The sequence below is a fragment of the Orcinus orca genome, chromosome 11 (genome assembly GCF_937001465.1).
Source record: "Orcinus orca chromosome 11, mOrcOrc1.1, whole genome shotgun sequence".
NCBI classification, from domain to species: Eukaryota; Metazoa; Chordata; class Mammalia; order Artiodactyla; family Delphinidae; genus Orcinus; species Orcinus orca.
The window spans coordinates 41,460,501-41,477,534 of record NC_064569.1 but is presented as its reverse complement, the minus strand read 5'-3'; the positions used below and the strand labels follow the sequence as shown (position 1 = coordinate 41,477,534).

Genomic DNA, 17,034 nt, shown 5'->3' with positions numbered 1-17,034 from the left:
AACGAAGACATCACTGAAGAAATCAAAGAGGAAATCAAAAAATACCTAGAAACAAATGACGATGAAAACACGATGACCCAAAACCTATGGGATGCAGCAAAAGCAGTTCTAAGAGGGAAGTTTATAGCAATACAATCCTACCTCAAGAAACAAGAAACATCTCAAATAAAATACCTAACCTTACACCTAAAGCAATTAGAGAAAGAAAAACAAAAAAACCCCAAAGTTAGCAGAAGGAAAGAAATCATAAAGATCAGATCAGAAATAAATGAAAAAGAAATGAAGGAAATGATAGCAAAGATCAATAAAATTAAAAGCTGGTTCTTTGAGATGATAAACAACATTGATAAACCATTAGCCAGATTCATCAAGAAAAAAAGGGAGAAAACTCAAATCAATAGAATTAGAAATGAGAAAGGGGAAGTAACAACTAACACTGCAGAAATACAAAGGATCATGAGAGATTACTGCAAGCAACTATATGCCAATAACATGGACAACCTGGAAGAAATGGACAAATTCTTAGAAAAGCACAACCTTCCAAGACAGAACCAGGAAGAAATAGAAAATATAAACAGACCAATCACAAGCACTGAAATTGAAACTGTGATTTAAAATCTTCCAACAAACAAAAGCCCAGGACCAGATGGCTTCACAGGAGAATTCTATCAAACATTTAGAGGAAAGCTAATACCTATCCTTCTCAAACTCTTCCAAAACACAGCAGAGGGAGGAACACTCCCAAACTCATTCTACAAGCCCACCATCACCCTGATACCAAAACCAGACAAAGATGTCACAAAAAAAGAAAACTACGGGGCAATGTCACTGATGAACAGAGATGCAAAAATCCTCAATAAAATACTATCAAACAGAATCCAACAGCACATTAAAAGGATCATACACCATGATCAAGTGGGGTTTATCCCAGGAATGCAAGGATTCTTCAATATATGCAAATCAATCGATGTGCTACACCATATTAACAAATTGAAGGAGAAAAACCATATGATCATCTCAATAGATGCACAGAAAGCTTTCGACAAAATTCAACACCCATTTACGATAAAAACTCTCCAGAAAGTAGGCATAGAGGGAACTTACCTCAACATAATAAAGGCCATATATGACAGGCCCACAGCCAACATCATCCTCAATGGTGAAAAACTGAAACCATTTCCACTAAGATCAGGAACAAGACAAGGTTGCCCACTCTCACCACCATTATTCAACATAGTTTTGGAATTTTTTGCCACAGCAATCAGAGAAGAAAAAGAAATAAAAGGAATCCAAATCAGAAAAGAAGAAGTAACGCTGTCACTGTTTGCAGATGACATGATACTATACATAGAGAATCCTAAAGATGCTACCAGAAAACTACTAGAGCTAATCAATGAATTTGGTAAAGTAGAAGGATACAAAATTAACACACAGAAATCTCTTGCATTCCTATACACTAATGATGAAAAATCTGAAAGTGAAATTAAGAAAACACTCCCAGGGGCTTCCCTGGTGGCGCAGTGGTTGGGAGTCTGCCTGCCGATGCAGGGGACACGGGTTCGTGCCGTGGTCCGGGAGGATCCCATGTGCCGCGGAGCGGCTGGGCCCGTGAGCCATGGCCGCTGGGCCTGCACGCCCGGAGCCTGTGCTCCGCAATCGGAGAGGCCACAGCAGTGAGAGGCCCGTGTACCGCAAAAAAAAAAAAAAAAAAAATAGAAAAGAAAACACTCCCATTTACCATTGCAGCAAAAAGAATAAAATACCTAGGAATAAACCTAAGGAGACAAATGACCTGTATGCGGAAAATTATGACACTGATGAAAGAAATTAAAGATGATACAAATAGATGGAGAGCTATACCATGTTCTTGGATTGGAAGAATCAACATTGTGAAAATGACTATAGTACCCAAAGCAATCTACAGATTCAGTGCAATCCCTATCAAACTACCACTGGCATTTTTCACAGAACTAGAACAAAAAATTTCACAATTTCTATGGAAACACAAAAGACCCCGAACAGCCAAAGCAATCTTGAGAAAGAAAAACAGAGCTGGGGGAATCAGGCTCCCAGACTTCAGACTATACTACAAAGCTACAGTAATCAAGACAGTATGGTACTGGCACAAAAACAGAAATATAGATCAATGGAACAGGATAGAAAGCCCAGAGGTAAACGCACGCACATATGGTCACCTTATCTTTGATAAAGGAGGCAAGAATATACAGTGGAGAAAAGACAGCCTCTTCAATAACTGGTGCTGGGAAAACTGGACAGGTACATGTAAAAGTATGAAATTAGAACACTTCCTAACACCCTGCACAAAAATAAACTCAAAATGGATTAAAGAGGGCTTCCCTGGTGGCGCAGTGGTCGAGAGTCTGCCTGCTGATGCAGGGGACACGGGTTCGTGCCCCGGTCCGGGAAGATCCCACATGCCGCGGAGCGGCTGGGCCTGTGAGCCATGGCCGCTGAGCCTGTGCGTCCGGAGCCTGTGCTCCGCAACAGGAGAGGCCACAGCAGTGAGAGGCCCGCGTACCGCAAAAAAAAAAAAAAAAAGGATTAAAGACCTAAATGTAAGGCCAGACACTATCAAACTCTTAGAGGAAAACAGGCAGAACACTCTATGACATAAATCACAGCAAGATCCTTTTTGACCCACCTCCTAGAGAAATGGAAATAAAAACAAAAATAAACAAATGGGACCTAATGAAACTTAAAAGCTTTTGCACAGCCAAGGAAACCATAAACAAGACGAAAAGACAACCCTCAGAATGGGAGAAAATTTTTGCAAAATGAAGCGACAGACAAAGGATTAATCTCCAAAATTTACAAGCAGCTCATACAGCTCAATATCAAAAAAACAAACAACCCAATCCAAAAATGGGCAGAAGACCTAAATAGACATTTCTCCAAAGAAGATATACAAATTGCCAACAAACACATGAAAGGATGCTCAACATCACTAATCATTAGAGAAATGCAAATCAAAACTACAGTGAGGTATCACCTCACACCGGTCAGGATGGCCATCATCAAAAATCTACAAACAATAAATGCTGGAGAGAGTGTGGAGAGAAGGGAACCCCTCATACACTGTTGGTGGGAATGTAAATTGATACAGCCACTATGGAGAACAGTATGGAGGTTCCTTAAAACCTAAAAATAGAACTACCATACGACCCAGCAATCCTACTACTGGGCATATACCCTGAGAAAACCATAATTCAAGAAGAGTCATGTACTACAATGTTCACTGCAGCTCTACTTACAACAGCCAGGACTGGAAGCAACCTAAGTGTCCATCAACAGATGACTGGATAAAGAAGATGTGGCACATATATACAATGGAATATTACTCAGCCATAAAAAGAAACGAAATTGAGTTATTTTTAGTGAGGTGGATGGACCTAGAGTCTGTCATACAGAGTGAAGTAAGTCAGAAAGAGAAAAACAAATACCATACGCTAACACATATATATGGAATCTTAAAAAAAAAAATGGTCATGAAGAACCTAGGGGCAAGATGGGTATAAAGACGCAGACCTACTAGAGAATGGACTTGAGGACACCAGGAGGGGGGAGGGTAAGCTGGGACAAAGTGAGAGAGCGGTAGTGTATATATGGACATACATACACTACCAAATGTAAAATAGATAGCTAGTGGGAAGCAGTCGCGTAGCACAGGGAGGGCAGCTCAGTGCTTTGTGACCAGCTAGAAGGGTGGGATAGGGAGTGAGACTCAAGAGCAAGGAGATATGGGGATATATGTATATGTATAACTGATTCACTTTGTTATAAAGCAGAAACTAACACACCGCTGTAAAGCAATTATACTCCAATAAAAATGTTTAAAAAAAAAACCCAATGCAGCCTAAATAAATAAGTTTATTATTTTTTTTTAATTAAGTCTTTAAAAAATCAGTTCCACACATATTAACATAAAATCACTTGAAGAGTTGGGGAGTTCTAGCTTCATATCACCTCTATATGAATCGACAGTGGAATGCAATGGAAATATAAGAAAAATACCATCTTGAGCTTTATTAACAAAGAACTACAGTATCCAGATTCAAAGTCTACTCAGTCCAGAGCTGGTCACTTTTGTCTGTCTTCTCCCACTAGAATATAGCCTCATGAGGGTAGATCCTTTGTCTGTCATGTTCACCGTTATGTTTCCAGAGCCTAAACAGTGCCTGGCACATGGTAGGTGCTCAACAAATATTTGTTAAATGAATAAATGAATGATTAAAAAAGGTCAAAGAATGAACCTTACTCCAGTGCCAATGGGCAATCCACTAGCTTCAAAGACTATACTCCCTAATGGTGATTATTCTGTAATAAAATCATTTTTAAATTCTAATGCATGTTTTATGAGTCCTGATTTTTAAAGGGTGAAAGAAAGGATAGCTAGAATCTAGAAAAGTGTATCTGTGGCTGGCTGGCAGGCACTTCCACGCAGTGTGCCTTCTGCTCAGGCAGTTTCACATTGACATTGTTCACTTCACAACCAGACCTTCCACATCAGGATGGTACAGCCAGAAGGAGGGAACTTGATGTTCAAAGCTAAAGGATGAGGAGAATTCTATTTAGTCATAATTTGGAGAAGACTATTCCAGAGAAGAAATGTTTATAGGACCAGACTCTCCTAGAGGGTTGAAAACACAGCCAAATACTATGTCCCTTTTCCAAATGATCCAAACCATACTGAATAACCGAAGAAAATACAATCTCTTGAGTTGAAATCTAGGTAAATAAGTAGATTTCTAGATCTTTAGCATACAGAGTAAGAGACCTGTGGATCTGTAAGGAATTATTAATATTCTCTACCTGATAATGCCTAAGAGTAGCCTATATATACTTAGAGAGATCTTGATGTGGTCCAAGGCCTCACAAGTCCTTGCAAAAGAAGTTCTTCCCAACAACTAACTTGAATTCTCCCTGCTACATTTGCAGCCTACTTTTGTCTTAATGCCTGGACCCAAAAGACATGCTCTGGAAAGCATTTCTCAAGTCCCCTCTAAGGTTCACTCTTAATCCATCTTCCCCATCATCACTTTTGACTGTTCTCCTCTGGCAGGCCCCCAGGTCTCCACGTCATGTCTGAGCTCTGTTTCCCAGAGGGCCAAGACACTTCCTTAACAGAAGCTACAAGTACTGCCTGGCACACTACCTCAGCCATTATACTCAGGTCCTTCATTTTATTTTTTAAAAAAAGAAGAAGCAGAAAGCATACTTACTAATACAGGCTGAGGTGGTCCAGCTGACTGTGCATGTGGATGGGGTAGGTCTCTGCCAGGTGAATCAGCTTTTCTATTGCTTCATAGATGAAAATAATGCAAATCAGGGAGGCAAACGCTTCTTCAGTGAAGCGGGTAATGTAGCAGACAAGGGAACTGGCGTCAGTTGCCACAAGGACAATACACAGGAAGGCGGTCCACAGTCCGATACAAGCTCGCAGGGAGAGGTATGAAAGAGCATAGTCTCTGAAACAAAACCAAAGTTCATCAAAAATCAGGGGTGGATGGCATTACATTCTGACCCATTGCATTGGAGGCAAAGGGTCAGAAACGTGGTTAGTTCATCCCTTATTATCACTTCCAGTACTGCAACCCAGTTTGTCCCTAATTCTGACTGCACTTCGCTCCTGAAGGCTGCCCTGGGATGGTGTGACAAAGATTTGCTTTATGGGTGGTATTTGCCACAGCAAGGACAGAGACAGTGGAGGAGGTGGAAGCTGTCCGCCACACGCTTCTGCCATCACTGCCCGACGTGATTAAGATCCTATTCTTGCAGTTAAGAAAAAAGAGCTGGCCCTTGTGGACATACTGTATAGCACAGGGAACTCTACCTAATGCACTGTGGTAACCTAAACGGGAGGGAAGTCCAAAAGGGAGCGGATATCTGTATGCGCATGGCTGATTCATTTTGTTGTGCAGTGAAGGCTAACACAACAGTGTAAAGCAACCCTACTCCAATAAAAAGTAATAAAATAAAAAAAAATGGACTGGAAATGGAAATGGAGGAGTTTGGATTAGCTAGGGAAAGTGTTTTTAAAGATAAAAAGTCAAGACTTCAATAGTGGTCGAAGGACATTAATAAAGCTCTTTAAGGCCAAGAGATCTGCTATTTTAGGTATGGTCCTACCTGGGGGCAGGGCAACAGACCAAACAATGCTCTTTGCCTACTTATACTCACCTAGGACCCTGACATTCAATCCTAACAGCACACTAACACATCCAGATAGAGTTTTCAGAAAACCAAATGTCTTACTTGCAGAATTTGAACAAAATCTTTTCAAACACAAGCACTGGCCCAGTACTTCCAAGGATGGTGAGAGCCTGTCCGGCAAACAAGGAATAGGCAATCCCAGTCATGGAGGCTCCAAACAAGGATTCAATTGCACTCTGAGAGGGGAAGAAAAGATTATCCCTGAGTCCAAAGCCCATCTGCAGTGAGTGATGCAGGCTATGTTCAGCCCCAACTCAGCTCTCCGGTGTGCCTGACAAGCCATTTGCTTGTATTTCGTCTTAGCAAGGGTGATGTGTACACAGTCTAATCCTCCTGTAAATGGATACCACTTTGATAATTCAGGTGCCCAAATCCATCCACATGTGATTCCTTAACTAAGTCCTGTTCTGCATGACTCAATTCAGTATTTATAAATATACATAGAAAAGCACAATGATACCGTTCACACTACGGGCCATCATACAGAGTCACCTTAAATCTTATTTGCATATGACATTGAATATATCATTTTCCATCCTTGGAGCAATGGGCAATGCAACTGGGCAATCAGTTACTGAAATTGATATTCAAGCAGAAGAGGGTCTGTTCTAAAGGGAGAGCTGTGCTGCTGGCTGGCATGAGGTCAGAAGACCACAGTAATTCAGTAGGAAGAATCCAATCTCCTCAGTCCTCGCCCAGGGAACTTTCCCCCCCAGTGGACTTGGCTGCCATCATAAAATTTTTACTCTTGTTTGGGACCATTAGAAGTGGTTAAAAGTTCTTACTATGCGCCCCTCAGTGGCTTCTCCGAGCAATCCCCCAAAGGTGATGACAGGTGACATGCAGGCACAGTACAGGAACAGAAAGGAGGCCAAACACTGTAAGCTGAGTGCATCCCGGTAGTCGCTCCAGTACCAGGGGGCCTTCCGCTTGATGTCCAGCACCAAGCCCCCAAACAGCCTGCGGAAACATGGCAGACAGGCCTCTAACGCAGTCCCTCTCCCAGGAAAGCGTGTCAACAGCACACATCTGAAAGCACTTCAGATGTGCTCTGAATTAGAGGTAATATTTTGGCTTCAATGTGGCCCCAAGTTCAAGAGATCTCTCTGGGGCCAGCACGGATTCTATCTGCAACCAGGGGCATGAGTTCGAATGATTATCCCAAGCATAAAAGGAATTAATTTGGGTGTGCATATTACCCATTCAGTAAAAAGTTCCCAAAATTCAACATGAAATTAAGTATTAGCTTCAAACTTCAAGTTCTGAGATGTTAGGAAGAAAGGTACAAAAGCATCAGGGTATTAAAATTGTTAGTTTTATTATACATTTTCTAGATAAAAAGCCCCTATCACATGCACTTTCTTACTCTGAACAACTACCCACCTTACTCTTGAGAAATTAGCATAATAATTCATTCATGCAGTTGACAAGTAGTAGCAGATACTTCATGCCAGGCACTGTGCCAGGTATTGGAGATGCAGCAGTAGCAAGGCAAACACAGCCCTTCTCTCTAGGACCAACAATCTAGTGCAGGGGACAGGCAGTGTTGTGAGGGAGCAAATGGCAGCAAAGAACAGGGACGGGCATTGCAGTGGGGACTGGAGAATGAACCAGGAGTTAGCCAGATGAGGCAGCGGGGCTGGCATGGATGACACCTAGGGATGAGAGCGCATGGCGGGCTCAAGGTGCTGAGTTATGGCTGGATAAGACAGTGTGAGGGGCAAATACCAATAGACAAAGCTGGAGATGCTGGAAAAGCTGGGTCACAAAGGCCTTGTAAAAAAGGAATTAGAACTTGATCCCAATTATGTGTCAAGTACTGAAGGACTGTAAACAGGGAAGCAGCATAAGTAAGCAGGCATTCTGGAAGGATCCCTCTGATGGGGGTGTAATGAGTGGAACGTAGGGCAAGACAGGAGGCTGTGGATTGGAAAGAGGAGAAGTGTGTGTATTCAAGGGCTAATCAGGAGGCAGAATTAACAGGACTTGGTGGCAGGACCTCAGGACCCCTCTCCACTTCCCAAGCATGAGACAGATCGAGAGCAAGGTGTCCTACACCAAGGAGGAGGAGTATTCCCAGACTGGGGCACTTTTGCTAAGAGTGGAATCGCTGCACCAGGGTGAAAGCTGTTAGGTGAGTAACAAAGAGAGCCATTCAGCGTTCTACAGGACAAATTACCTAGTTTCTTCTACACATGAATGACATAGGAAGAAAAAGGAGGAGAGCTGTTACAGAATGGGAACATAAAAACCAAATGCAAACCTCCATTGGATCCTATGCCAAACAAATGAACTCTAAAAAGATGTCGCTAAGACAACCACAAAAAGGTGAATATGGACTGAGCATGAGACAATTTAAAGAATTATTGTTAATTTTGTTAGATTTCATAATGGCATAATAGCCGTTTTTCAAAATGTCCTTATCGGACAGGGATACCTGCTCAAGTTGTTACAGGGGAAATGACATGCTACTGGTGATGTGGTTTAAAATAATCTAGAAAACAAAAACAAAACAATTAAGTGGGGGAGAAATAGATGAAACAAGATTGGCAAAATGTTGATAACTATTGATGGTCACGTGGGGGGTTCATTACACTGTCCTCTCTTCTTGTTTATGTTTGAAATTTTCTATAATAAAAAACTAAAAAAACAAAAACAAAAAACCGAGCTACTCTCTCATGAAAGGAGGCTTGGCTAGCTCCTTCTTTCTCTTTGCCCTGTGTCACACAAGGCCTGGGACCTGTATGCCCGGGGAGAAGGCCCAGGCAGCTCTCTTTCTCCATTCAAAAGCACATGCTGTCCTGTTAGACCCACTTGCTCTTTTCCTCTGGTTTGAGGGGCACAGTTGGGATTCATCCTTCTTCACCTTACAGCAGTAACATCACAATCTGGGTCTGGGTTTAGGGGAGAAAGGCAAAGCCAGCCTTGTGACCTGCTTTGGTTTTAGCCTGTCTAGCAAACCTGAGGTAAGGAGCCACCCACAGGGTCTAACCTAGAGCATAAGCGTTCCGCCTCAGGGTTTGGGACCAAGGTTACAGTCTGTAATAAAATGTCACTTGGCCCTGCTCTCTCCTCTGAGTGGATAGCCCCTCAAGGACCTTACGGGCAACCGTGGTTAGTCTGGGGCAGGATTCAAGTGTTTCTAGGTCCTTAGCCAACATAGCATCTTTAGTACCGTGTGGGTATCACCTCCCGACCACCAGTGACCTTCCTCTGAAGGGTATTATTCTGGGAGAATTACCTTCTACAGTAATGAGCCTCACCCTATGATGCTGCCATGATTGGTCCTCCTGGATGTGGGAGGCTCATTATTCAGGGAGGAGTGTCTGTGAGTAACGGGCAAAAGATTTATGTGAAACGGACGGATGAGAAGCCACAGAAAGGAAGGACATCTGTCTGCCTAGTGATTGAAAGGAGAGAGAAAAGATCTGAGGCTCCTATTGATGGTATAAATTAACAGAATGATTTCCGAATACTGTTTATGGCGTCAGCCTCATCCCTCACTCACGCAGACTGCAACAGCTCCTCTAGCACAGATAGTAATCAGACACGGATGCTTCCCTCCACGTTTGGGACTCCCTTTCCCTTTCAACACTACCCTTGGTGTTCAAGTTGGGGTGGGGGGGGATGGGCAGGAGGCACACAGGGATATGAATTTAAGCTTGATGCAAGAAAGGACTTACCCGTGTAGAGGGTCCCTAGGCTCTGGTGCACTGACTTAGGAAGCCCTCTCAGGAGGGCTTTAGGGACAGGCCAGCCATCCATTTGTCTGCTGTGCTTTGGAAGAAACCTGTTTGAAGTGTGGGGGGCGATCATCGAGATAGCAGCTCCTGATTCTTCTCTTTCATCAACCCTTCCCAGACGTGGCCTCCCCAGTGAGGTACACAAATCTACCTTGGAAAACCCCTTTGCACAGTATCCTCTCTGCCATGAAGCTTCTGGCCTCGGAACACTCTAGTCAGACTTTCCTCTTCGTTCTATGTGGGAATGCCTTGGCATCATGGCCTATGTCAACATCAGGGAGGCCCAAGACACTGTCTCAGCCCTGGCTTGGCAGGTCAGATCATACACAACTCAGACCGTTCTCAACTTTGCCTCCTTTCCCATCTTCTTAGAGCCTACACTACCGCATCTTAAATACCTCTCCATCCGACAAGGATGGTACCCCCAGGTTGTGCCCCACCTCAGAGAAACACAGCTAAAGGTATGAAGAATTATAAAGCCCAGGCTAACGCATCTTTACTCGGTGAAGTCCAGGAAGGTCCAGAAAATTCTAGGATGCCCACCTGCAGGGGAAGGTTCACGTTCACCCCTACGTAATTTGAGATTGGGAAAAGAGCCAGAGCTGGCATGAACTATGATCCCCAATATGAGCATTAGGTCACCTGGACTAAAAGGCTACAAGGGGAGGAAGGTCATGTGTCTTGAGGACTGAGGAAAACTTCCGGAGCTCAGGAAGAGGCAGCATCTCCCACAGTAAGCCGAGTGAGGCTCTGAGTCCAGATGACCCTTCCTTTCAGCTTTGTCAATTCCAGCAGCTCCTCACTCAACATTATGGGAGAACTTCCTCAAACCCCATTTGAGTTTGTGAGTAAAGGTACCTGGGGTTGCTGGTTAAGTGTATGTCGGTCCTGGCTCTACGGGATTTTCTTTTGGGATGACAGGCACCATTTCCAAGATTCTATAACTGTTGAGATCCAATCTAATGAGCTCCCAAACCCCCATGTGGAATTGACTATAAGTGACTGCCCGCCTAGTTTATTCTCCTCTTTCTGACACCGAAAGAAAGATGAGATCTCACCTCTGCATGGATTATGTGTTTGAAGGAAAGCTGTTGGCTTTACAGTCAAAAGGATAAATCATAACTCTGAAATTCTATCAAATCCAAACCCAAGACCCTTCCCTTAAAAAACACCGTCTTGGGCTTCCCTGGTGGCGCAGTGGTTGAGTGTCCGCCTGCCGATGCAGGGGACGCGGGTTCAGGCCCCGTTCCGGGAGGATCCCACGTGCCGTGGAGCGGCTGGGCCCGTGAGCCATGGCCGCTGAGCCTGCGCGTCCGGGGCCTGTGCTCCGCAGCGGGAGAGGCCACAGCAGTGAGAGGCCTGCGTACCGCAAAAAAAAAAAAAAAAACCACCACCTTAGGACTTCCCTGGTGGTGCAGTGGTTAAGAATCCGCCTGCTAATGCAGGGGACACGGGTTCGAGCCCTGGTCCGGGAAGATCCCACATGCCGCGGAGCAACTAAGCCCATGCGCCACAACTACTGAGCCTGTGCTCTAGAGTCCGCAAACCACAACTACTGAAGCCCTCGCACCTAGAGCCCGTGCTCCGCAACAAGAGAAGCCACCGCAGTGAGAGGCCTGCGCACTGCAACGAAGAGTAGCCCCCGCTCGCCGCAAGTAGAGAAAGCCCACACGCAGCAATGAAGACCCAACGCAGCCAAAAATAAATAAATAAATAAATTTTAAAAAAACACCACTTCATCTAAGACAGTCTCAATCCTGGAAACTATTCTAAAGACAGATGCTTCCTTCGAACTGCTTCTCAATACCAGGCCTCCCCACCCAATTTGGACCCCTTCCAACTGTAAAGAAAATGTGAAACTTACTCTTGGAGCTTGCTCCCTCTTTTCAGTGACCCCTTCCATCAAAAGGCTCCTCCTTTCCTCCGGTGATCCCTCCCCAGAGCCCAGTTATCCTTCCCCGCCCTCTAATACATTCCTTCCACCAGATGCATACTCCCCATCAGGACACTGCTGGTTAAGTGCCATTCTCTCCTGCTTCTCAGTCTCCTCTCCTTTCTCTCCCTGAATTTCCAAGAATGCAAAACTAAATCGCTCTCCACAATTAAAAAAAAAACAACCTTGAGTTTCCATTAGGCAGGGCACTGAGGATAGGGAAATAAGGAAAGCAACTTCAAGCAAGGAGGAAAAAATAAGGTGAAAGCAATAGAATAGAGGACAGTGAAAGCTCCTTTGCATCATCTGAGTCCTGTCCTGGGAATCTCCGCCCAACAGATCCTTCTTAGACATAAGCACAACTTACAGAGCCAGAGCCATAGACTGAACCTTCTCCCACGATCTGGGGGACACCTCTGGATGCCACTCCAACCCCAAATACCATCCTCTTCTACTGCCTCCCTACCTGGAATATAAAGCCTCCCAGCCTGGGGACCTGCTGTCCTCACCTACCATGGAGAACCTCCTCCTTGGACATCTGTCCTAAAATCTGGGCCCAAAAGAGTAGGTTGCCTATTCTGAGACACACACCTAAAATAGTACCTATTTCCCCACCTCAAGGGGTTTCTTAACTTAACCATTCAATATTTATCCATACCTTGTCCATTCATGCTACAGAACAGACATCATTCTAAAAGCATTCATTCACTCATTCATTCATTCACCAGATATTAATTGAGTGCCTACTCTGTGTAGGGCACTGTGCTGGGTGCTAGGAATATAATGGGGTCCCTGCCCTTATGGAGCAAACATTCTGGCAGGAAAGACATCAAATCAATAAATAGTAATAAAGCATGATCAGGACTATAACAGGTGGCTGGGGGGAGGGTGGCAGGTAGGCAAGGGACAGAGCTCAAAGCTGGGACACCACCTAGCAGGAACACCTAACCTCCTCTAAAGAGGGTCCTGCAAGGCTCTCCAAAGGAAGTGACACCTAAGCTGCGTCAAAGGATAAGAAGCAGTCAGCCAGGAAATGAGGAAGGGGACAAGTGTTCAAATCAGAGGGAACGTGTTCTGTCTTCCCTCCTGGGGCAAGGCCAGGAGGGGAGACAGAACATGTTAGGTGGTTTGAGAAATTTGAATGAATGAATATAATATTTGATATATTTGTAATACTTATAGTCAGTGGTTCCATTTGAAAAGTAATTCGCAGCCAATAAAGATACTACAGAGAAGAAGGCTGAAAGGAAAGAGGATGCCTCATTCCTTTATACAACTTCTGTCCGGTAAGCAGCATCAGCTGTGAACTTACCGCCCAGTGCGTTGAAGTTCTGGCCCGCTGTGGCCCCCATGTGGTTCCGGTTCTATGTGGCAAACATTTCCATTTGGAACTCCAGGCATTTTCCTTTTCTCCTTTTAACAGAAGACCGCAAAATTAACAAACTCAGCCCTGTATTCTGTCTTTCCTGCTGGGGGCGGGGGTGGGGGGTGGGGTGGGGGTGGGGGGTGGGGGTGGGGGGTGGGGGTGGGGGGTGGTGATGAGAAAATCCAAAAGCAGCCCCAAAATAGCCAATTCTTTGTTATAGCTTTCAAATGCATTTACTGATTTGGAGGCGTTTACTGACTTTCCTGAAAAAAAAAAAAAAAAATTTCTCCTCCTCTCTGCTGATACCTAACTGTCTCACCCAGAGACGGAAAAGTGGAGGCTTTGGCATCAGATGTGACCTAAGTTCAAGTTTCAAATCTGTGTGTAATCTTTACCTTAAAACCTTGGAGATGGTTTTTTTATTCCTCATTTGTAAAACAAAGAACAACAATACCTATATGGAGATGTTACCGGGAGGTTGAATTAGCATATGTAAAGCACTTGGCCTGGGGACTAGTGTACAGTAGAAGTTCCCTTCCATCTTTAACCTCTCAAAAAAAGTGTGAGGGACTCTATTTGCTCTCTCTATACAACTACCTCTTTTCATTTAATGGCTTCATTCATGATATGCTCCCAAGAAATGTCCTCTCCTCTCCTCTCTGCCATTCTACATCAATCCTTCAAAAGTTGGCTTAAAATTCATCCCAGGGTAATCCTGACTGGCCCCACCACACCTGAGCCAATCTATGTTACTGCACATTCATATTTTATTACTGTTCTGACATGCTAGATGCCCAGAAACAGAACCACATCTCAACTTATTTAGCATACACCCTCACGGTCTCTGCTTTGTCCATGGTGTGCACTCAGTAAGCGACACTAAGCCACCACTGGCTCATGTGCATACATTACCTGGGAAGGGACGTTTTTGGGCGGCTCAATTCTAATGGAGGGGTCCCACTCCCCCGGAGGCAGCACCGTCACCTGGTCTAGGAACTCGTCAATCCCCGCCAGGAGATCGTCCCGCTCTTTCGCCTTATATGCCACGTCATGAAAAATCTACAGAGAAGAAAAATGTCCTCAGGAAAACTAAAAGTCACTTTACTTAAAACAATCACCAGTGGAGATGGTGAAAGATGAATAAAACCTCTTGATTTTTATCTCTGTCATGGGGATCTGAAATGTAGATAACGTTAGCACTTAGAGAAGTGCAAGGATAAAACAATAAAAAAAAGAATCTAAAGATGAGATGAGTCAAAAAGAACTAAATATATGTCTATTAGTATAGAAAGAGATAAGATGACTCGAAAGTTTTATAATTCTGTTATCTCTTCAAAGAATGGAACAAAAGCCAAGATGCATGAGAAAGAATGGAACAAAAGCCAAGATGCATGAGGAATTTTCCTGATCATAATGGGTAGAAAAAACTGCATGGAATTCCTCAGAAAGGTTCCTCATATGCCTCCAATATGCCTCCGAGCCAAAGACAGCTGATAAAACACAGCCCACGCCCCTCTGCCTGCTAAGACAGAGGCCTCTTCAAGGCCTTACTTTGCAACTTACCTGAGCTGCACAGTCCTCAGCAGGGATGCAGTGGGGGTTCAGGACCACGGCAGCCGAAGCGTCTAGTCACCCTGGTACATTCACATGACAGTGCCCGAGAGCATCCCCCTGACCTTTATACTAACTGGTCTCATTTACGTGAAATGGGGGTGAGGTTTCCTTATGTAAATAGCTTGGATGTATTTAATTAACCATCTTCTAGATCTAGAAAGTTAAGTCAGCCTTAATATCTTTCTCTCTAGGTATCCTACTTGGCAAAAATAATTTTCCCAGAGAAAGATTTCTCTGCATCCTTGATTATTCAAAAAGCGAGAGATGACAGAGGAAGAAAAATCCCCCAGAGGGCTTGGTCCTCAGAGACGTGACCTGTACTGCTTTCCAGCAAACATCACGATTATAATTATTTTATCCCCAATGACTAGCACAATGCCTGGCACAGAGTAAATGCTCAATAAACATTTACAAGACGAATGCATGAAAAGCAGAAGGGGTGTGCGTACCTCATCTGTCATGATGGTGGCCATGGATCTGCCAATCTCATGGTACTGCTGACCTTTCCCTACTGGACCCAGTAGGATAAACAAAAATCTGGCAACACACAAAAAGGATTAAATTATGTAAGTAAATATAAAGAAGTGGCATCTTTCCTCTCTAAACAGCAGAACATTTCTCTTTCCTATCAAACAGAAATCATCACAGTACCTTCAATAAAAGGAGACAGACTAATGACGGAGCAATACGAGTAGCCTTGACCCAATAGCTCCACTGTAGGCATTGGAAGCCACCTGTACAACTCATTCAATAATGTGGTTATAATTCTCAGGGTTTCCGTAGACACAATTCCTTACTATAGGAAGGACATTTTTTCAAAACGTGGCACTGTAGTGCAAATTCAGGGTTATCTGAATCTCATTCATTGCTCTAATAAGAAAATGATGGGGAGAGGAGAGGGATAAAGCAGTTGAAATGATCAAGCCCTGTAGAGGAGTCTAAATTGTGTCCCGGACATCTGAATACTCTGTAATTAATGGGGCCCTGAATCACCTGAATCACCACCTTCAGAGCGCATGAATAGCCTTTTGAACAAATGTGGACATACTTGCAAACCAAACAAATCCTGCCGGAACTGTGGAAAGAGACATCAATACCTTTGGTCAGAGACGTTTCCCTGGGATACAGCTTGGCAGAACAGGGAGAGCAAGACAGGCTTCCCATCCCAGCAAGCAAGTGGCCCTTGAACACTCTTTGGTTCTCCATTTCCAAGGTCATAGAAACTGAACCGTCAGAGCCTTAAAAGTCTTACAATTCTTCCGCACAGAGGTTGATCAAATATACCCCAGTTTTCTGAGATCATTGCTGAATTTTAAACAGCATTCCCCAAATTAATTAATCCTCCATTTTGGCATTAGCTGGTTTCTTCCACCAGAGCACACACAAACCTGCACACCAGACGGAACGCACTGAGCTTTGCGGTCCAGGTCTTTACCTTGTTGGGATGGGCACTTCTGTCAGGCCCGAGAGAAGGACTGCCGGAGACAGCCTCACAAAGGCGACAACGGGGCGGCCCAGAGAGTCCACCTCTCCAACCAGGACATTCGAGGCCTCTGCCCCACTGGGAATTTTCTTCATGAAATGAAGGTCGACCTGAAAATCCAAGAACCCCCTGACAGTGTGGGAGCCATCACCTCACGCATCCGTCACCCTCCTCATAACTGACATTCATAAAGCATTTTTGATTTAACACGTTTTCTCATACTACTTCACTTGATCCTTACAATAGCTCTGTAAGGTCTAATTAGCCTCACTTTTTATTTTAAAAAATGAATGGAGCCACTGAGACCCAGAGAAGTGAAGTTGACTTGCCCAGGACGACAGAGCTTCTAAGAGAATTTAAATCCAGGGGCTCTGATTTGAATTCCATTACACCATGCCTCCCCAAAGAAGAATGTTTTTGAAGCTCCAGGTCAAATTGTTTCCATTTTAAAATACTGGAATGCTTTGTCGGAGGTTTCAGGGAGCCTTATGAGCTGAGAAGTGACGTGACACTGTCTGCATTTTGGAAGGACAGCGTCGGGGAGAGACCAGAGCAAGGAGAGGCTGGCGGCAGGGAGATCACGGTTTGAGCCGGAAGCTGCAGGGGGCCCTGCTCCTGCGGGAGGCCTCGGACACCAAGCCACAGTCCCCAAGAAGAGTTTCAA

The 17,034-nt window shown here is 44.3% G+C and overlaps 1 protein-coding gene across 6 annotated transcripts in view; it reads right to left on the bottom strand.

The window, feature by feature from the left end:
* Positions 1-17,034, bottom strand: part of SLC4A8 (solute carrier family 4 member 8) — a 91,963-nt gene that overhangs the window by 42,540 nt on the left and 32,389 nt on the right. For 5 of the 6 annotated variants that reach the window (XR_007470020.1, XM_004274309.3, XM_033436260.2 and 2 more), the window contains 7 exons: positions 16,323-16,480; positions 15,337-15,424; positions 14,186-14,332; positions 13,220-13,320; positions 7,017-7,191; positions 6,274-6,407; positions 5,241-5,486 (listed from right to left, as the gene is read on the bottom strand). Coding sequence is in view for 5 of the 6 variants with exons in the window: in XM_004274309.3 (XP_004274357.2) it covers positions 5,241-5,486; positions 6,274-6,407; positions 7,017-7,191; positions 13,220-13,320; positions 14,186-14,332; positions 15,337-15,424; positions 16,323-16,480 (1,049 nt within the window). In the remaining variant the exon portion in view is untranslated. The remainder of the gene's footprint in view (positions 1-5,240; positions 5,487-6,273; positions 6,408-7,016; positions 7,192-13,219; positions 13,321-14,185; positions 14,333-15,336; positions 15,425-16,322; positions 16,481-17,034) is intronic. The other variant, XM_049694096.1, reaches the window with a different exon arrangement.